This window comes from Pomacea canaliculata, linkage group LG2 (assembly GCF_003073045.1).
Source record: "Pomacea canaliculata isolate SZHN2017 linkage group LG2, ASM307304v1, whole genome shotgun sequence".
Lineage (NCBI taxonomy): Eukaryota > Metazoa > Mollusca > Gastropoda > Architaenioglossa > Ampullariidae > Pomacea > Pomacea canaliculata.
In genome coordinates this window covers 6,265,540-6,284,938 of record NC_037591.1, presented here as the reverse complement: position 1 = coordinate 6,284,938, position 19,399 = coordinate 6,265,540, and the positions used below count along the sequence as shown (strand labels likewise).

The window sequence follows — 19,399 nt, the reverse complement described above, 5'->3', positions numbered from 1 at the left end:
TCTGACTCAATTTGACTCTTTTATCAATGGGAACGAGGTTTGCTATTCACTGGTGTATGTTGATCTTGGAGCTGGGGAAATTCTGTTAACCCTTTGGGCACAATAGGCCACGATAGTGGCTTTGCCAGAAAAGCACAGGGAAGGCGATTTTTATTACTTTTATTGCAAAGTTCAAAGTTCTCCTTTCCAAAAATGTTTTCTTTGTCTAGATGTTTACCCGAGAGCAGCAATAATGACAAACTTCACCCACTGTTGTCTTCACAGTCTTCAGTTATTAGCCAGTCTTTGTAATACTTTTAATCAGTGCTCAGAGGGTTAAAATCCAGAGTTCAGATGCTTGCCGTTCTATTAGTAGGTAGTCAATGGATGGGACTAGGCGAGTCATTCTCGGCTGGCAGAGTTCAAAGGTGTTGAAGTTACCATCAGATACAGAAATAAAAAATGAACTCTTTCAGTGAATGTTTTAACAAGGACAAAAATCCATCAGCATGCAACTGACAGGTTTTAATCAGATCTCAGTGATGAGGACAATATCAGCATTTAAAAAATGAATTTGACACTGTCGTTTCTGCAGGACTGAGCACTAAAAGAAAATATTACCTTGAAATCTAATGCAAACATGACTGGAGAGCGTGAAGCATTAACAGCTTACGATGAAGCTTTCACTGTACAATGAGGACCTGCCACAAGAAGGAAAAGTGGCAGAGCAGACTTTTTTCCCCATAGGATATTGTTTATGACAACCAGCAAACTAAAGGATTCAGCTCTGATTTTTTTAGGTGGTTGCTGCGGCTTAACACCATGTCAGAAAAGAGAAATGTCAGCACTAGAAAACAGCTTCATCACCTTAACAGAAGCAGTTACTTCAGATACAGTTCTGATAAAATAATATACTGCTCAGCAAGAAACAAAAGCTGTTTACCTGCATCCGAAGAGGACATAAGTGGGCAAAACAACACTCACAGGAATGAATCCATTTAAATTCTACACTTTTTCCTGATGGATAACAACATATTGTCAGCCCTGTGGTAACTTTTGACAGCATACACAGGCACTACACTTTCAGCTAAAATTAGAACAAGGAAAACATTATGTAATATCAATAGCATGTGCACTGGTGTGTACTTTTAATATCTTGAGCAAGCACATGGATTTAATTCACAAATGGTGTTGTAAACCACTTCAAACCTGGACACTTGAAGCAATTATAATTATTCTAGATAATCATGATTACTTTTTAAACTCCATGGCATAGCATATGCACAATGCACAGCTGGCTCTATTGCATCCTCGGGCACCTCTTGAAAGATTAGTCCTGCGTTATGAACTGAAATACAGACTCTACCTGCTGAATGTAGTAAGTCCTGTCATGAGAATATCCTCAGAACTACATCATCCAGCTTACTTCAACAGACAGAATAATCACAACAGGCTCTGAGTGACCATTCAGTACTTCAACATGTACCTGTTGTTACACTGAATGCAGGAGGTCAACACAAGAATGAATAATTGTAATTATGCTACAAAAAATCCAAGGTACAGCAGACCTCTCTCCCCAGTCCTAGCTGTCTCTTGAAAATACTTCCACACTTGGTGGATGATAAATATGCTCATTACCTAGTAGCAGACACTGCAACACTTTACACTTGGCAGGTACATTTTCATCCTACAAATAAATACTTCTAATTGAGTTTCAATGAAACAGTTGTCCACGCAAATAGTTTTAGAGCTGTGCAGGTTTGTCCAGTGTTGCAGATTTTCAAGTGTCCATGGGACCAAAGAGAACTGGCACTACAAGGTTAAACTCCCTCTCTTTGCCAACAGTGAGCATCAAGTCCTGTGTTGACTGTTTCACACAGCTTACAATCATATCCCACGTCAATTCTGAAGTATGCCAGATGATGTTCTGTCTAAAATAAAAGCAGACTGCCCCAGGTGTGCTCCATGTCTCGTCAATGTGAGCATGTAACACACCTCACCAGTTTCATCCAGCAGAACACAAGCAGACTGTAGCCATTCTGGTCTATAGGAAGAATGTCTTTAGCCGATTTTTAATTACGTGCGACTCACTTTGTTCACAGTGCTGTCACTTCACACCCCTTTCTTCACAGTCTTGATATTGTTTGAGATCTACTATATCCGAAACATTTTTATGAGGAAAAGAATTGCTGTGTACACAGCAGATACCAGCACCCTGAGTCAGCACAGCCTTGCAGGCTTTACCCACGATCCGCAACACCATCTTTCCTGCCATTTCAAATGATGCCACTTAACATTTCACAAGACAACCTGGAAAAAAAAATGCATTTTCACCTTGTTTATGATCCTTCACTCTCTCCAGCAACTCTTAACCTTCAAAGTTTTTAATCCTTCAGCTTTGTGGCACCAAGAAAAGTAACAGCTGCTTCTCAATCACAAGACTGATGTGCATGTGAAGTCCCTGATTTCCACCTCCATAAGAAAGTGGACACAAGTCCATGTCTTGTTTGTTTCACGCGCAGCAAACTGAACCACCAAAGATCTGCCAGCAGAGTCCAGAGGCCAGTGTAGACACCATACCATCTTTTACTTGCTTGTGATTCCATTCTGTTTGGGGCCTGTATCTTTCTCTTTCTCTTTCTTTTTTCCCTCTTCAAGTGCTTTCTGCATGTCTGTGTAATATTCCAGTGCTCGTCGCACTGGGTCTATCACCTCACCCTGTGACATATCCACACAGAGTAAGACAAAGTGAAAAGCCAGAATATCATTTGCAACAAATTATGTACTGATAAGACAATATAGTACTTTATCTAAAAATGCAATATTCAAATGTTTGGCCATTAAAAGGCTAAAAAAGTATCATAGAAACATGTATATACGCTTGTGCTCAAGTATAATCTCCCACCCCCTGCCCAATTCAATGCTGTTATGAAGATCCACCAAAATTATTCATCATTTACTTATGCAAGCTAGTTTGATGCTAGAACTAAACAAGATTCAAGAAAGTGTTTTTTTCTACACCTTTTGGGGATTATGGGGCTATAAAACAAAGCTAAACAACTTTTTCATATGAGCTTCTCTTCACACATACATTGAGACTCATCTGGAAGAATGAACACTAAAACAAAATATCGGACTTAAGTATTTTACACTATGACTATAGTATAACAAGTGTCAAATATGCAGTCTGAATATGTATGTAAGCTGAATACATCCATACTCCCGTGCAATACCCCACCAACAGAAAAATGAGATGAAGAAATGTAAACTTACATCAATTTGTGGAAACAGCTCACCAACTGCCTCAAAGAGGGGAAGAAGGACAAACTTGATAAAGCCTATCTGAGATGATGGTTTGGTGACCTTATCACGGTCCATGAAGGGTGCGACTGGCAGGCCCTCCAACTTCTCCATGTCACTCTGTTGCAATAATTACATGCCCCTTGTTAAAACAAGAGAATACTACACCCTCAACCATGACAGCTACTTGTATACGTTAGTAGACATGTGAGCACACAATGTATATGTATATGTATGCACATAAGGGCCCCACTTATATTTATTATATATTATAATAAATATATCTGATACATATCTTTGAAAGAAATTAATAAGCTGAAATGCTTAGGACAGTTACTTTTATCAGAAACTTTCACTTCAGAATAATGAACCACTGAAGAAAAACCAAGCACATGGAAGATTTATGAAAAATTCTGTGACAAAATGTTTCCAGACAGCTTGGCTAACCAAAACATGTAGAAAATATTGTTAGGTGCAATGCAAAAAAGGATGATTTCTGGGGTTTAAAAAAGAAACTCAAAATATTTCCTTATTGTGGATGCATGGCCACTCTGAGCAATCATTAATTTTTACCAAAAATATAAATTAGAACATAAATTAATAACACAAATAAAATATGCATTAATTTAGAAATCTTCAAATTCTTTAGATAAAATAAGAATTAGATTGAAATGACATAAATCTTCAAACTTCAAAATCTTTCTTTCTGTGTACGATCTGTGTAAAATTGTGTACGATCTTAAAGGACACTAGGACAAAATATATGAAGCAAAACAACATAAACCTCTAAAGTCACTATGTTTTTTCAACCATGCAAAATCAACTTTTAAATTATAGAAAAATGCTATATGACAGTTTAAAATAAAAATCACATTACATTTATTTAAAGGATGGGTAACAAAAAAGTCTATTACACTTAACATCCAGAAAGAACATCAAAACTGTGAAAATGAAATGCTATTTTTGTATCATTGCATTATATATGTTGACATTAAAAAAGCCCCGAATAGATCAATTTTCTCTATCTGTTCCATATCTACTAACATTGTTTTTTAAGATTTATCATAACACTGGTGTGGTTGTACATGCACCTACATGGCTGCAAGCATGTATGTAAATGTTTGTGCACATGTATCATAACTTTACTCATTTTGTGGCTGATACACTAACCTTTAAATCCTATTTGACTCATATATTTTCACATTTAAAAAAGCACCTTTTTATCGTATGTAAAAGTACTTCAACCAAGGGCTCTTAAAACACTTTTTTCCCAAAAGGTCTGTGTCTGGTGCTGAAGGGGAGACAAGCACTGGTTAAAAACTGTTACCTGATTAAAAAACTCTTGCAGAAGGCATTCAAGCCAAGGCTCTGAGACCTCCATGGGTCGACACTCATTAGAAATGTCCGCCACTTTTATCAATATCATCATCAGCTACATGGGGCCACCAACACGCAGGGGCAGGCAAGGACACAACCAAAAGGAAAAAAAAGAAAAAAAGAAATACAAAACTGAGCAAGCAACAACCCTTTGAAGCTAATACTTCCACCACTAAACACAGCTGCATGTGCACTATGTAATAAAATATAAGCTGAGCCTGACCTTTTTTTCTGTCAGTATTTAACATTTAAATGTCTGCTACATTTTTTGAAGCTTTCACTTATTTACATGCCAGTTCTAGCAGTTTTTCTGCAGAGTACTTCTTTTATTCATTAGAGAAAATACAATCATACAAAAATTACAGGAAGCTTTACAATTAAACATCAACGAAGCAAAAGGTCTGGATGGGAAGTGGAGAAGGGTAAGGGTTGGTTGAGGTAGGCAGGAGAGGCTCAGCTTGGTGCAAAACGCTCAAGCAAAATTCCAAACTCTAACAAAGATAACTTGCCAACACCGTCACACCAGCAGGGCAAATGCCCAAGCGAACACCACTCAGACACCAATCTAAGCAAGCAGTTTGCTGCCTACAGTGCTTTAAAAAATAAGTTACTGCCCCACTCTGGTACCTGTTCTTTTTGGTAAGTGGCTGTTTTAAAGCAAAATTTAAAGCAATCTTAAAGAAGAAATCTGAAATCAAAAAAACAAAAAATTAGGGGAGGCAACCACAGACTGACCAAGTGCTAAAAAAATGTGCAAATGCAGCTGTCTCCCTTAGTGCAGGTCTTTCTAAAAGCAGCACCATCCTTGCACAGAAGGGCAGCTGTCAGGAAGTACATGCAACTGTGCATAGGCCAGTGCACAATAGAGGGACCTGCCACATATTAGTAAATGTTTATAGACACCAAAATGCAATTTCCACCACAACCCATGATATCTGAAGAACACTTAAGGAGCTGCCACAACATAATATCTACAAAAGGAAATCAGTCAGATATAGTTGTTTACAGACGCCATGTATAATCACAAGGCAATGATCAAACTGTGGTATCATCAAGGTCTTGATAAATTTTACATCTATTCTTGGAGGCTGAGGGGCAAGAACTATTTGACAGTTGATATATTGTGAAATGCTTCTCAGGCATAGGTCTGCTGCATCAAAACAATGCTCATTCAAAGAAATTTGCATTCTTTATAGTGAGATATGGATGTAAAATGTGAAAAATGGAGGCATTATAATTTTGTCTTCATCTCGGGTAACCCACAGTTTTCACTACACCTTGCTGTGGTTAAGCATGGCAAACACTGGATTACTCAATGTTGAAAATATAGGAAGAAAAACCTGATTAAAAAACTCAGTTAAAAGACAATCCAGCCAGGGTGCAGCTACATCAAGTGGCCTTGCTTCATTGGAGATATCAGCTGTTTTCATGAGCACCATCATTATCTGTTGAAAAAGTCCAGGCGTTTATGAGGTATATAAGTGCATGAGGGTGAACACATCCCCGAAAGACCTGTCTTGAGATAATTGGAAGCTAACTTGTCTCCACAGAAATCACGCTCAAGATTACATTCCTGATATGAATCCTTTCGCTTAATCTTCCAGGTGAAAGTACAATCAGACAAATCAGGATTAAACAAAAATAAGAGAAAAACAAAGAGATGGAATATTTTTGCTTACAACTGATGTTCTTTTTTTACAGTAATGATGCAATCTTCACAATTATTAAGTGCATAGAGACATTAAATTAATTTAAAAAAAATAATCTCCTAACCTTTTGGGAGTTGGGGAGTGAGACGTTAGAACATTAAAGTGAGAAAGAAAGAACACTTTTTGTCGAAATAGGTTTTTTTTTGTGAAGGTGTAGCCCATCTCTCTCTTCCTCTTTCCCCAACCTGCTATGGTGTCAGGTACCCATTCAATTTTTTTTTGGGGGGGAGTCTGCTACCCCACATGTGTGTCAAACTGGTTAATGTGCACACCTTTAGCCTTGGATGCTGGTGCTGTAACCACGCTATCCACTTGAATAAGATATGTGTATGCAGAACAGGAAGCCCTGTCACAGTTCCAAATTCACAATAAAGCAGTTGGGCTGAGGAGATAGGAAATTGGGAATAATAATAATATGTTTATATAGCGCTTTTTCCCACCATTAAAGGTGGGATCAAAGCACTTTACTAAAAAGAAAGAAAAAAAGAAACCACACACAAACATAATAAGAATGGATGTTGGTCTCAAAAACAGTTGATGAATCACTGTATATTTGTGACCTTTGCCTACCACAGTCTATAGCTGATAGGCACAGGCAACACTGTCAAACTGTATGATGACCGCTTCTGATCATGATGACTCACTGATGTTACGAGTGACCGTCCCCTTGTTTTCTGACAGTGGTGGGAAAGTGATGTTGTAAGGCTGGGGGAGAATCAGACAGCTGAGATTTGGAAGCACAACGCTTTGTCAATTATTTGTCTAAAATAACTTTTGACTCTCTTTCGCTTCTTGTCACTCTTGAACCTATGAACTTTACCAGCTACTAGTTTTAAGAAAGATATTAGTACAGTAGCCAGCTCAAAGGCCTCAAAAACAAGTTGGCCTTTTCAGCATCAGCATCAGTCAGATAAGTCTGAGCAGAACATTTCACTGAGCTTCCTGGAGATACATGCTATCAATCATTGCTGACTGGTCTGTACTCCAATGCAAAGCTTGCTGTGATAGCTCAACATTCTGAAGCAGCCGGAGGAAGGCAATCAGAGTTTGAAGTCAACACTGCCGATCTCAAATCTAAGTAATGGCAAAATGGCGCAGATATGACAGTAGTAATAAAACGACACAGGAAAAGATGAAAAGTGGCGCAGATGCAGAAATCCATTCAGGAACGTAGCAAATATCATAACAGATGTACTTATGAACATTAGACACAAAACTTCACGCAGATCAATTGACAAATATGAAGAGTGAGGGAAAGGGCTCACCCCTGAGTCAATTAGGAACAAGGAAGATAGATGAGCAGAGAAGATTCTGTGATGAAGTGGAGATAAACAGGTAAAGAACTGTGAAGTAGAAATGATTAACACTGTTCTTATGTGTCAATGCCACAGAAGTGAACCTCTTCACAATGACAGTGACTGTTTAGCATACTTAAATGCAAATTGTGTAAATAAATGAATAAATAAGGGAATAAACGGTTCGCTCCTTCAGGGATTGCTTTACTATGAATTCCTTACCTTAAGGAGCTAAATTAGTCAACCAGTCAGGTATTTTGTTTTATTTGAAAACTGTATGAAAACAGTTGGTAACACATGCATAGTCTATGATTGTCTGTAAAGCAATGCCACTCATTTACAGACACTTACCACTGCTCTGTGTTCCTTGTCAGTAAAGTCAAAGTGAGGAAGCAAAGATTTGAAGGTATTCAGGATCTCGTTGTGTTTGGCCATGTCTGTGGCTAGAATACATCTGCAAAGGAAGACAAAGGCAATCAGACTTGAAAAAAACTATCATCTCCAGTCAAGGCAAAGCTAAAGGTTCACTAACCACATGGTTTTAAGACATCTACAACCACTACCATCCTCTTCAAGATTTAGTTCTAAAAAATAAGTCCTTCACATGTTTTGAGCCAAAAATTCAAGCTAACTTATTACCTGTTTGTAAGAACTACTTGGACAAGCATTTGCCAGACCTCAGGTTCTTGGCTGACTTTCCTATGTTTTGATCGTTTCTAACCAAGGTCTTTCCAGTAGGCTTCCTATGAAGGTCTAACTATACCTAAAAAACAGATGGGTCTTCTAACAAAAAATGCTAGGACAAAACAAGATGTCACCTTATCATCCCTTCACGAATGTGCCGAAACTGTTCCCGTGGAAGGTGTGCAAAGATGTTGCATTCTTTGGACTCTAAAATTTCAAATGCCACAGCACAGTGATGGTTCTCTAAAGGGGAAATGTCATTGTAGCGCAAAGCCAGTTCAGTGCGTGCATTGATCTGGTATGCGTTATTGTAGCCTGGGTGGTCCAGATCATGGCAGATGGCAGATGTCAGCAAAATCAGAATCTCCAATGGATCCAGCTTGGATGGCAAGTCCATTAACCAGACCAGGCCATACATCTGAAGGCCAAGAAGACATCAAGTTTACAAGGCTTGTAAGGTTAACAAATTTTGAAAGTTTACCACAAGTTTTGACAGGTAACACGTGACTAGTCTGTAGAAGTCACAGAAGAAAAACAAAAACAAGCAAGCAAACAACCTCTCCCCAAAAGATGACCGTTCCAAATAAAAATAAACCTCAGTAAGCTTAAAGCTTCTCAGAAGAAGAAAACTAAATATAATCCACATTAAAATTAGGAATCCATATACGAAACATCCAGACTTCATCTGGCAGTTTAAAGGGCAGGAAATTGTAGGGTACCAACAAATTACACATACACATTTTATTCTCCTACTTTCATGTTATTTAAGATGCATCAAAAAAATGCCCATATTCTTATTCAACTCACCATTTGGCTCACCATGAAACAGTGCTTGAAGTTGTGGAAAGGAACATGGTTATACTTAGTGTATACTTTAAACAGCCATCTCAGTAATGTTGGCATCTGTAAATGAATAATTTTCATAACTTTTTATGTGCATCACTCTTCAGTCTTTTTCTGCAAAAGTAGGAGTCTGTCCAAAGAAAATGACCAATGAGAGCTAAAACCAGTAGGGACAGATATCGACATGACAAAATTTACCAGCACTTATTGTGTAACCAGTTTCAAACAGTTTGAACAAGTAAATTAACATAATAGCTCTGGTGAAGGAAGCTCCTACTACATGCAAAATTTGGTTAGATTTTAAGAAAATTAAATCAATTATTTGTTGCCGAGCTTGAATTAGTTCGACTTCATCAAATTGAATAAGCTTGTCTTTATGGCTACAATCAAAGAAACCACTTCAGACCAAGGCATTTGAATGAAGATCCAAATCAAAATTTACAATGAGAAATGACCTCCAGAATACTACAATCCTTACAAAAAACTGCATCCCTAAGTAATTCTCACTTTTTACCTGAATGTTGAATCGAGAGACTAGCCCAAGGTCAACATACATCTGCCGCAAGAGAATTAACATTTCTGAATCATCCCACTGCCAGTTGTCAAATGTGGGTTTCTTTAGTTCCTGCTGCACTTCTTCTGTAACTTGAACCTTGCTGCAAAAGCATACAACCAACATGCTTTATCCACAGCACACATATCAATAACTTTCTGACACATTCATATGTGTACAATCTTCAGTGAGAGAGAGAAAAAAGTTGTGTTCTTGTGATGTGTATGTCCACATGAACAAGTGTAGACACCACCCTAGCAAAAAATTTGAAAACAGCAGCTTGTGCTTAACATGTTATGTTTTCTACATTGCATCTTGGTCTCTTAAGCAATCCAACTCCTTCCTGCACAAGCTAAAGGCATGACCAAAAGGTGACTCTGGACTTCTCTATGTACATGTCAGCTTCCTGATGAGAAACTGTCACTTGCCCTCTCACAGGAAACATTATTTGCTTAATGAGAACAGTTACAAAGATGACATTTAAACTGAATTTATTTCCACGGAGTGCAAAATGACCTTCAGAAATAAATCTTACTTAGAAGGTGGACCATGGACACATTTATCATGCTGGCAAGATGCCATCTAAATGAAATGTGTAAAGCACACAGTTTCATCTCACTTGATATGACCATACTGTAATGAGATGCTTAAAATGCACACACCCACTCTAATGGAAGCGATAAAAAAATGGTAGGATAAAACCACAACTCACTTCTTCTGTGCTGCATTAGCTAAAAAAGATTATTAAGTCTTTAGATAATAAAATATATTATTACATACATCCAACATTAGTTGATACATGTTACAGATTTTTGATTTAAACATCTTCGTGTCATATTTCTTTCTGCTGTTCAAGGTTGCCTAACACAGTAAGCCAAAACCCACCTCATGCACATAAATTTTTCATAAACTCGCTGCTTGTAAGAATCCATTTTCTCCTGACTGTTTCGTCTATCCCAAAATGGCCGTGAAGTTCCACTTGACATGTCTTTGAATAAACCAAGCCAGCTTAAATGTTCAACTCCCTGCAAATAAGTTAAATATATATATCATATATACATATAAATAGCTTCTGCTATTCTTGAACTAGGCTTTTGTTGAAGAAGTGTGCTCTTCTGGGTAAACAGGATTGTTGATCCTAAATATAATTACTATATGGGCTGCTCAAGCTTGTAAATACTCTAGTTTGCCTGGTGTTTACAATATTACACTAGATTTATATAGCATATTCATAATAGTGATCAAGGCCTAGGAAGGCAACAAACATCCAATGGCTACTTTCCAAAAGACCTCCATTCATTCTCGGCAAATGTAGGAGTTCAAAGTCAGGGCATTCAACATTTTAGGAAGTGCAGGCATTTCTTTAATGCTCTGTATAGCCGTTACGTACAAATGTGATTTACTCTTTCAAGCGTGTGTATTATTAAAAATAGATTTTCAGCTCCCTAACAGTATTTGGTATGATAAAAAACAGAGTCACACCTTAGCAACAACATAATGGTGGTGTTAACATTTAAAATATGTCTACTAACTGGATAAAGAAACAACAATTTTCAAACAAAACAGATTTCAGATTATGGAAGATTTATTCCTACAGCAGGTGTAGCAAAGCAAACAAGTGTAATGGGGTTCAGTGCTCAAACATGTTAATGTACACACATAGGATTTTGCATTTATGAAAACTCTACTGAGCATACCAAAGTGTGAATGTTATTCTTCTAATGTGGTATCATCTGCACGCATATCATTCACATGTACAAAGTGCCATGTGCATTCAAACACCAGTGGGGGCACTATGTAAGCATCTACACTGAAACACACAGCTCTGTAAATCTGTTTGCAGGTGCATAAATAAAATAGCAGCAAGCTCCAGTCTCCACAACAGATTCATTCATGCATGCACGCTCGATACATGTGACAGAGATTTCCAACTTGCCTTATTCAGAAAGCTGTATCAGGCTTGCAAACAAGCATAAACTTGCTTAAGAGTGCTGCTACTCAAGGAAACATGGCAGACAGATTTGAATTTTGTTCCGGATTAGTGGCCTAAAAGGTTCAACATGATTTCTTCGTTAAAAGGTGGTCTTTACACCGGTTTTGCAAACATTTTAAACATACTACTTACCTCTAACTTTTCTTTAAAATGTTCAACTTTTTTCTTGAGGTCAACTATCGTATGTGGCATCTCCCCATTATCCACATAGACTTTCTTTTCCACCTCTTCCAATCTGCAAGGGGTGGAAGATCAGAAAGAAAGTTAATTACAACCTTAAATTACCTCTCTATTATGACTCACTTTAATGTTGATAGCATAGGTGTCCTCTTCATTCTAGATTGTACAGCAGTTAAACACAGGTAAATGGACCCAGTTTATGGGGTGGGGATGAACTTGTAGGTCGCAAAGACACTTCAAGGGCAGCAGAAAGAACATCAGATCTTAGAAGCATGTAATTTGTCCTGAACCAATCACCAGAAAATTAATCTGCAAGCTACAACTAAGAGGAGACCAAAACCTAGGGACACAGATACAGAAAAAAAAAGAAGTATATCAAAACTGCATGTTTTTCACAAGCAACAGTTAGCAAGGTTAAAAGTGTTCTTCAAAGGTAAAAACAAAAGGTCATCTTCCTTTAAGTTCAGGTAACACTGACATCAAACATCCCTGATGTTCTGCTAATATTTAAAGGCAGCACACCCCCCTTTGCAAGCATTATTCCAATCATCATGAGCAAAGGGGGCAATCTGCAGGAGAACACTTATGACAGTGTTCTCTCTGGTTATACTTCAAACATGCTTTTCCTATCTGACCTCCTTAATGCTGTCAGCACTAAATTCAAGTGGCGCCTGTTGATAACCATTCCACAGCCCTCATAATAATTTATGGGAACTTCCAGCACATAAAAATCATTACTTCCATTGCTTTAGGGCAAACTTTAGCTCTATTGCTTTGTCCATTTCAGTAGTGGATGTTGCCTCTTCATCTACTGTCTCATAAAGTCCCATCACCCAAGTACTTTTAAATTATAATCATTGGCCTTATTGTTAATTACAAGATCCAGATGAGCTGTGTACCAAAATTATTTTCAAGGTCCACACACTAGAAAACAGTAAAATATCTGACTTTGCCAAGTAAACTGGGTTTATACCATAAAAATAAATTCACGAAAACTACCCCTGATCAAGATTAATAATGTCTTATCAACAGTCCAGTTCTAGTTTTCACTTAAAGTATCTGTTACTTGAAATAAACACAAACACTAATCTTTTCAATGTCAAGGTAGGCAACCTAGGGAGGGGTGGGTTCCAATGATTTGCAACCTAATGCTCTGTGTGGGTCCCTTGCTGTCTCGGCCCCGTCCATACTAGGTGTCAACAACTCCCTGTGCTAAGATCTTGTCAACCACCGGAGGTGGGTGTTCAAATCCACCACCCGAAGCCTTCTGCGCTCTTGTCACCAGGCGCTACATTAACCCGAACCAGCTTTCACCATTACCGACCGTCACCTGCATCTCCTGCCTTCCATCCCCACCCTCGCACCGTAATACCAGCGTGCGGACCACCAAATTCCTTAAACCACATGTGGGGAACGCCCAGCCCGAGAAATCATTTTGTCTGGTCTGGCCTGGCCAAGGCAACAACAGGCGGGACTTGAAACTCAATAAATCTAAGGTTTGTTTTAACATAAATTGAAATTGAAGGACGGGCAAAGAACGTCACTCTGGCAAACTACGGCTTGGCCAAATATTTAGTTTATTCCTTGTTACTCCTCGAGGAGCATAAGGCCGCAACAACACCTCGCCAGCGGACAAGGTTTTGGGCACCCCCCTTCAGTTGGGCCCACGTGGTTCTGACGTCCTTTGCCTCGCTCTCTGCTGTTCTTCTCCAGGTCTGGCTTGGCCAAATATGGCAGGCTAATTTTTTAGTTGTTAATTTTGTATGGCCAGCGAAAAAATATCGAAATAACCCTTGGCAGTTTAAAAACAAACAGACAAACAAAAAAACGGAAAAAATTCCCCACCCTTACGGGCCCGGGGGAGGGGAGGGTTGCGATCCGCCAGGGCCGATGCCTGTTACTGAGGCCGGGAGGGATAGGGGAGGAAGCTGGTGATAAGCAGCCGCATTTTCTTTTTGCAGAAAAAGTCACTTCCAAATGTTTTGTGCCCATGTGCCAGCGCTGACTCCCCTAAACTGTTTTCCCCAATATTGCACGCCTTAAGCCAGACGCCTGACCTTTAACCCCAATGCACTATCGATCGTATTTTTCTTTGGGGGATGGGACTGGCGTTAACGCTGGAAACAGATTAGGGGGGTAGCGATTAACTAGAGATGCAAGAGTTTGGACTGAAACTGTCAGACCTCTCCGCGTGATGCTAAGCGTGAAGATTCCGCCTACCCCCCAGAGCCCATGCCTCAACCTCCATCCGCTAGCCCCCCCCCCCCTTTCCGGGGTCTTGGAAGCGAGATGTGACGTCACAGCGCCGCCAGACAATCTGGGTCGCCGTTTTTCAAACATATCAACAAACCTCGTGCGAATAGAGCGATGTATGTTGCATTATCGCTATCGCTTCCACCTCAATGACTTGGCTCTGAAAGACGCACCCACGCATGCATGTTCATCACGTGCGCCGAAAAGTACAAGGCTGCACGAACAAATGCCTACAAGCTTGGGAAGAAGGCAAGAGACAGACAGAGACTTCGAGAGGGGGAGAAAGAAAAAGAGAAAAAAATCTTGTGTTGGATTCTAGAACCAAATAAATAAAATAAAAATAAAGGAAAGTTTGATACTCACCTTGCCTCGATGGTCTCTAAGTCCAAACCAATCTTGGCAGCTAAAGACCCATCCTTGCCTGCCAACAGAGAACCTGTCAGTGTCTGTTTAAACAACAGCGAGACACTTGTGTACGAGACCCGCACACCTCCGTCCGCTACTATACTGCCAGGCGCGCACGCACACACGCACGCACTCACCACACACACACACAAGTGAAACGGCGGAACGGTAAGTCTCACAGATAATGCCCACCTTAAATAAGAGGGGGGAGAGAGAGAGACCCTAAAATATGGAGACACATTAGCGCCACGCCTTTTGTCGAGGACTGAAATGAATCCACTCCTCCTTTCCTTGCTTTCTGCTCTACTCCACCCCTCCCATCACCCCTGTAACACCCTCTAAAGTCTAAACCCCTCCAGAACAGTTCACTGTGAGTCGGGTATGTTTCATTGACAGACCTGCGATAATAGAAGTGAAAGAGTCAATGATTTTGAGGTTCCAATCGGTTTAGCAATGTCGTGTGCTCATCCCCCCCCCTACCCCTTCCATTGCACACTTGGGTGCGTGCATGGCACGCTCTTGTCGTCTGCAGTCAGCTAACACCACCAGAAGAATAATGGCGCAGATAGACTCTCTCTGAGCGGACACACACACACAGAGCTAGCTAGCACACTAGTTGCTGAATGTCTAAAATAACATGCAGTGTGACGGGTCTGTCGAACTGACAACTATCAATGTGATGTTAGAAAGTTGCTCATGCAAGCGAGGTGTATCGAAGCCAAAGCGAAGCACAAAAGTTCTAGCGAGAAGCTTCACAAGATGCACTTCACTTGCAGTTCAAAATATTACAAGGCGAACACACTGGCCGGCGGAAATAGGTATCAATCATGCACCAGGCTTACGAGCTATTCCTTCTGCTATGCTGGCCAAAGATGAGGCGTCTGCAATGTTGAAACATCGTTTGTTTATTCTTGTTACACAGATTAGTAGCTAAAATCATGGTTTACAATAGCTTTATCGAACAATATATCTATTTTATGACAACACTGTACCTTCGACATGGATAGTACACCCTGGACCCGAGTGATTGTAAGATGAATATCACCGATGATAAGGCGATTAAGATATCCTAGATGTAAGTAATGGCAAATGAATAATAGCCTTAGAACTGAGCAATGGTAAAGTGGATATTTCGCACCATCTAAGTGATGATAAGCTGGGGATAGTATTTCCTAGACCAGAGCGGTGGATAAGGTGGACAGTACACCCTAGACCTGAGCGACGGTACAGAAGTTCGGACGGCGAGGTTCCATTGCAATGATTTCTGAAAAGGGACAGCGATGTGAACTATCCTGAGCTAACTTGTAAATACAATCTATCATGTCTATTTAGCGATTGCTCGGTTTTTACCAGAAATGAAGATTACAAATCTGTTTCTGGTGGGAAGAGCTAGGGAAGTTAGGTCGGTAAAATATTCTACGCACGACCACAAAAAAACGATCCGTTTCTCTCTTTTTCTCTCACTCTTTTACATAAACGCGCTCGAGCGCACAGATATCCCCCTCCCCTATCCAACACACACACACGCATGCGTACTCTTCAAACAAGTCGCGTGCCCAGACGCAAACCACCGTTCATTCGTGCAAACACTTGCAACCACCGACACCTTCGACACCGTCACATATATCTGTTTTCTCTAAAGATCTTCCAGGCTGGAAAATTACAAAGACTTAAAAAAAAATTTTTTTTTTAGTTCATTGAATCGTTCGTCTGAAAGGACCTGCAGCCCTGCCAAATGTCAAACCGAACAGTTGTTGAGAGGGAAATTTAATTCAGACTGACAAATACGCACACTCCTCACACGGGCCGACCTGTCCCAGCACATCAAGATCTACTTATTAGGCCGGGTCTTTATGAGACACATCAAAAGAAGCAGCGACAGTAAGGTAAAGACTGAGAAAGGTGTAAACTGTACTGTAGGCGCACAAAGAATGGCGGTAAAGGAAGCCTGTCGCACGAACTGTGCACGAGAGAGTGAGGAGGGCGTCCACGAGCTGTGCGCAAGGTAAGAAACACACTGAGTACGGACGAGTACGCAAAGTGAGTACAAACTATCCTGTGGGTGGACTATGCTCAATAATAATGCGATCGCTGCTATAGCCAACCATTCATCAAAAAACATCCAAGCTCTCCTCTCGTGTCCAAAGCTGTGCACAAGAGCTGCGCGATGCTCCACACCGTGTTATACAGGTAAGCGCGCACGTGACACCGGCGCCATGGCTGGCTGCAACACTCACTGTAGTTCATGGCGACCACCTCCAGGGTGTAGCGGCTGTCCGGGGTGTTACACTGCAGGGCGTGTGAGATGTTGACCAGATTGCCCCTGGTGTTGTACAGCTTTAGGATATCGCTCGGCCCCGCCTCCGCAGCAGCCCTGAACGTCTCTGTTGATGATACAAAGAGAATTGGTGAAGGACACATTTAAAAAAAACAAAAACAAAAGGATACATTGAGAAAGAATAAAGGAAGACTAAAATGAGAAAGAAGTAAGAAATAAACAAAAATGGAACGAAAGAAGGAAAGAAAAAGTAAGAATGGGAGTAATAACAAAAGAATGGATGAGGGGAGGAAGGAAAAAAGAAAGTCTGAAGGAAAAAATAAAAGAAACGAAAGAAGGAAAGAATGAAGAAAAGAAAGAATAAGAATAAAAAGGACATTGGTAACATTAATAATGCAGGCATCATTGTCTGGATTCAACGATTTTTCATGAAAATAAGTCCTGAAGTGCAGTTGACTACTGTCATGCCCCCTTAATCCCCCCGTGAAAAATGACAGCATCATCACTAAATGATCTGACCCTCGCACAGCAAGTTCTGTAAATGTCACACTTTCTGACTTATAGCAGGTGTCAGCAGCTCCTTCCTGCTGTCAACAAAGGATATTGTGAGACCTTTCATCATAATTTACAAAAGGCTTCACAACAGTCACACGATTTGATGTAAGACGTATACAGCGAGTGCTTTTCGGTACCGATTCTCACAAGATTATATGAACCATGCAACCTGTTCTCACGAGACTATATGAACCATGCAACCTGTTCTCACGAGACTATATGAACCATGCAACCTGTTCTCACGAGACTATATGAACCATGCAACCTGTTCTCACGAGACTATATGAACCATGCAACCGGTTCTCACGAGACTATATGAACAATGTAACTAGTTCTCACACGTCTTTATGAACCTTCTACTGGTTATGGCAACTGTAAGCCACGGTTCTCATATTATGTTATGTTCTTGGTTCTCACATATCTGACTGAATAACACTGTTTTCGCATGGCTGCATGGTCCACAACACTGGTTCTGGCATGGTTGTATGAACCATGATGCAGGTTTTGGCATCACTGCGTGAACCAAGATATTGGTTGTAATATGACTGCATGAGGCACGATGCCTGTTGCCATAATATTATGAACGTATGAACAACGATAGTAGGACTGTATGAACACGGTAATTCAATGCTACGTCAGCTCTTCTAGAGTACCGCCCGTCCTCCTTTGCACTGTGGACGCACTTACTGAAAACAACTGGCAGTACAACCTCTCGTGACTCTCCTGGCTTTTCCTATTTTACCCAATAAAGGTGGTGTCCGTGTCGTACTTCCCTTAGCTCTCCCACCAAACACTCTATCAACCCCACTGACTACGATGCATTCAGGAAAGATCTACACCTACTGAACAGGGACTGTTCTCCTCCCACCCACCCCCGCCCAACACACACACCCCATGACCCTACTTCGATCCTCGACAAGGGGTCAGGTCGATGACCTGACGACAACGCCGCGACAGTCTTTTCATCAACAACCTCGCCCTCGTTCTCGACAGCGTCTTCTGATATTAGTCCTTTCTCCTCCTTCCCTCCGCCCCCGACTCCTCTCCTATGCAAACGGCTGCACGACACTTGATAAAAGCCCCTGCAGTAGATAAACAAGTTGCGAAAAAGCTCGGCGCCTGCTCCGAAGCCGATAAACTTGTATTCACGAAGCGCGCTGGACGGGCCATGTTCTAGCATACATCCACTCAAGTTAGTTCAACGGGGGAGGAGGGATCACACTTTTTTTTTTTTAACGTACACTTGTTTTGGTTTTGTTTTTCTGTAAGTGCTCACCGCATGAGTCCGTAAGTCCCATTCTTTCAAGTGGAAATTTCTCAGTCGAAATATATATATACCTCCATCCCATGAACGTTTGAACACCGAAATAGTTTGCTATTGTCTGATAAACCACAAGTTCAAATCTTATTCTGCTTGAATAATTTTTTTTAAATAACTCCTCGTTTAAAAAAAAAGGCAACTCATTACTTCTTGTAAACTAGAGCTTACCTGTATAAAAATGATCGGGGCTGAAATAAGCTGGTTTGAAATGCAACTGTTAACTATTGTCGATACCAATGTTCAGTAATGGCGCAGTGAGCGCCACAGTGAGATGCACAGTTGTGTTGAAGGCCAATATTATTGCGGGCTGTAGATAAGGAAGACCTCATTCAAAGGCTGGTGACATCAAACAGCGGAATGATTTATTGCACTTTCGCTGTGTAAAAGCAACCCGTCTGTCCTTGTATTCATAATGCAAAGCAAACGGTGCCAAGTGGAGACCCATGCCGTTAGCGATTAATTCCCCTGTCGCTTGTTCATGTCAACATTCTCAGCTCGCCCTCAATGAGGTGTGTGTGTGTGAGTGTGAGCTTGATGTATGTCTTGTTAAGTCGCTATTGCATCTCCAACTTTTATTTAATCTGATTTTGGCTTAAATGAGAGCAAAGTTTAAGAGAGACAAATGAGAGGAGGAGAAAGAGGAGTGAGAACAGAAAGAGGAGAATGAGAAATAA

The 19,399-nt window shown here is 40.4% G+C and overlaps 1 protein-coding gene across 7 annotated transcripts in view; it reads right to left on the bottom strand.

The window, feature by feature from the left end:
* Positions 1–182: 182 nt before the first annotated feature.
* LOC112558217 (high affinity cGMP-specific 3',5'-cyclic phosphodiesterase 9A-like) overlaps positions 183–19,399 on the bottom strand; it is a 45,492-nt gene continuing 26,275 nt past the window's right edge. For 4 of the 7 annotated variants that reach the window (XM_025228539.1, XM_025228546.1, XM_025228544.1 and 1 more), the window contains exons 2-13: positions 16,809–16,955; positions 15,414–15,452; positions 14,530–14,587; positions 11,866–11,968; positions 10,626–10,765; positions 9,702–9,843; positions 9,152–9,247; positions 8,479–8,762; positions 8,012–8,114; positions 4,607–4,711; positions 3,253–3,399; positions 183–2,697 (exon numbers count right to left, since the gene is read on the bottom strand). In XM_025228539.1, coding sequence (XP_025084324.1) covers positions 2,566–2,697; positions 3,253–3,399; positions 4,607–4,711; positions 8,012–8,114; positions 8,479–8,762; positions 9,152–9,247; positions 9,702–9,843; positions 10,626–10,765; positions 11,866–11,968; positions 14,530–14,587; positions 15,414–15,452; positions 16,809–16,955 — 1,496 coding nt within the window. In that variant the 3' untranslated portion in view covers positions 183–2,565. Of the gene's footprint in view, positions 2,698–3,252; positions 3,400–4,606; positions 4,712–5,996; positions 6,102–8,011; positions 8,115–8,478; positions 8,763–9,151; positions 9,248–9,701; positions 9,844–10,625; positions 10,766–11,865; positions 11,969–14,529; positions 14,603–15,413; positions 15,453–16,808; positions 16,956–19,399 lie in introns of all 7 variants that reach the window. The other 3 variants (XM_025228540.1, XM_025228542.1, XM_025228543.1) reach the window with 3 other exon arrangements.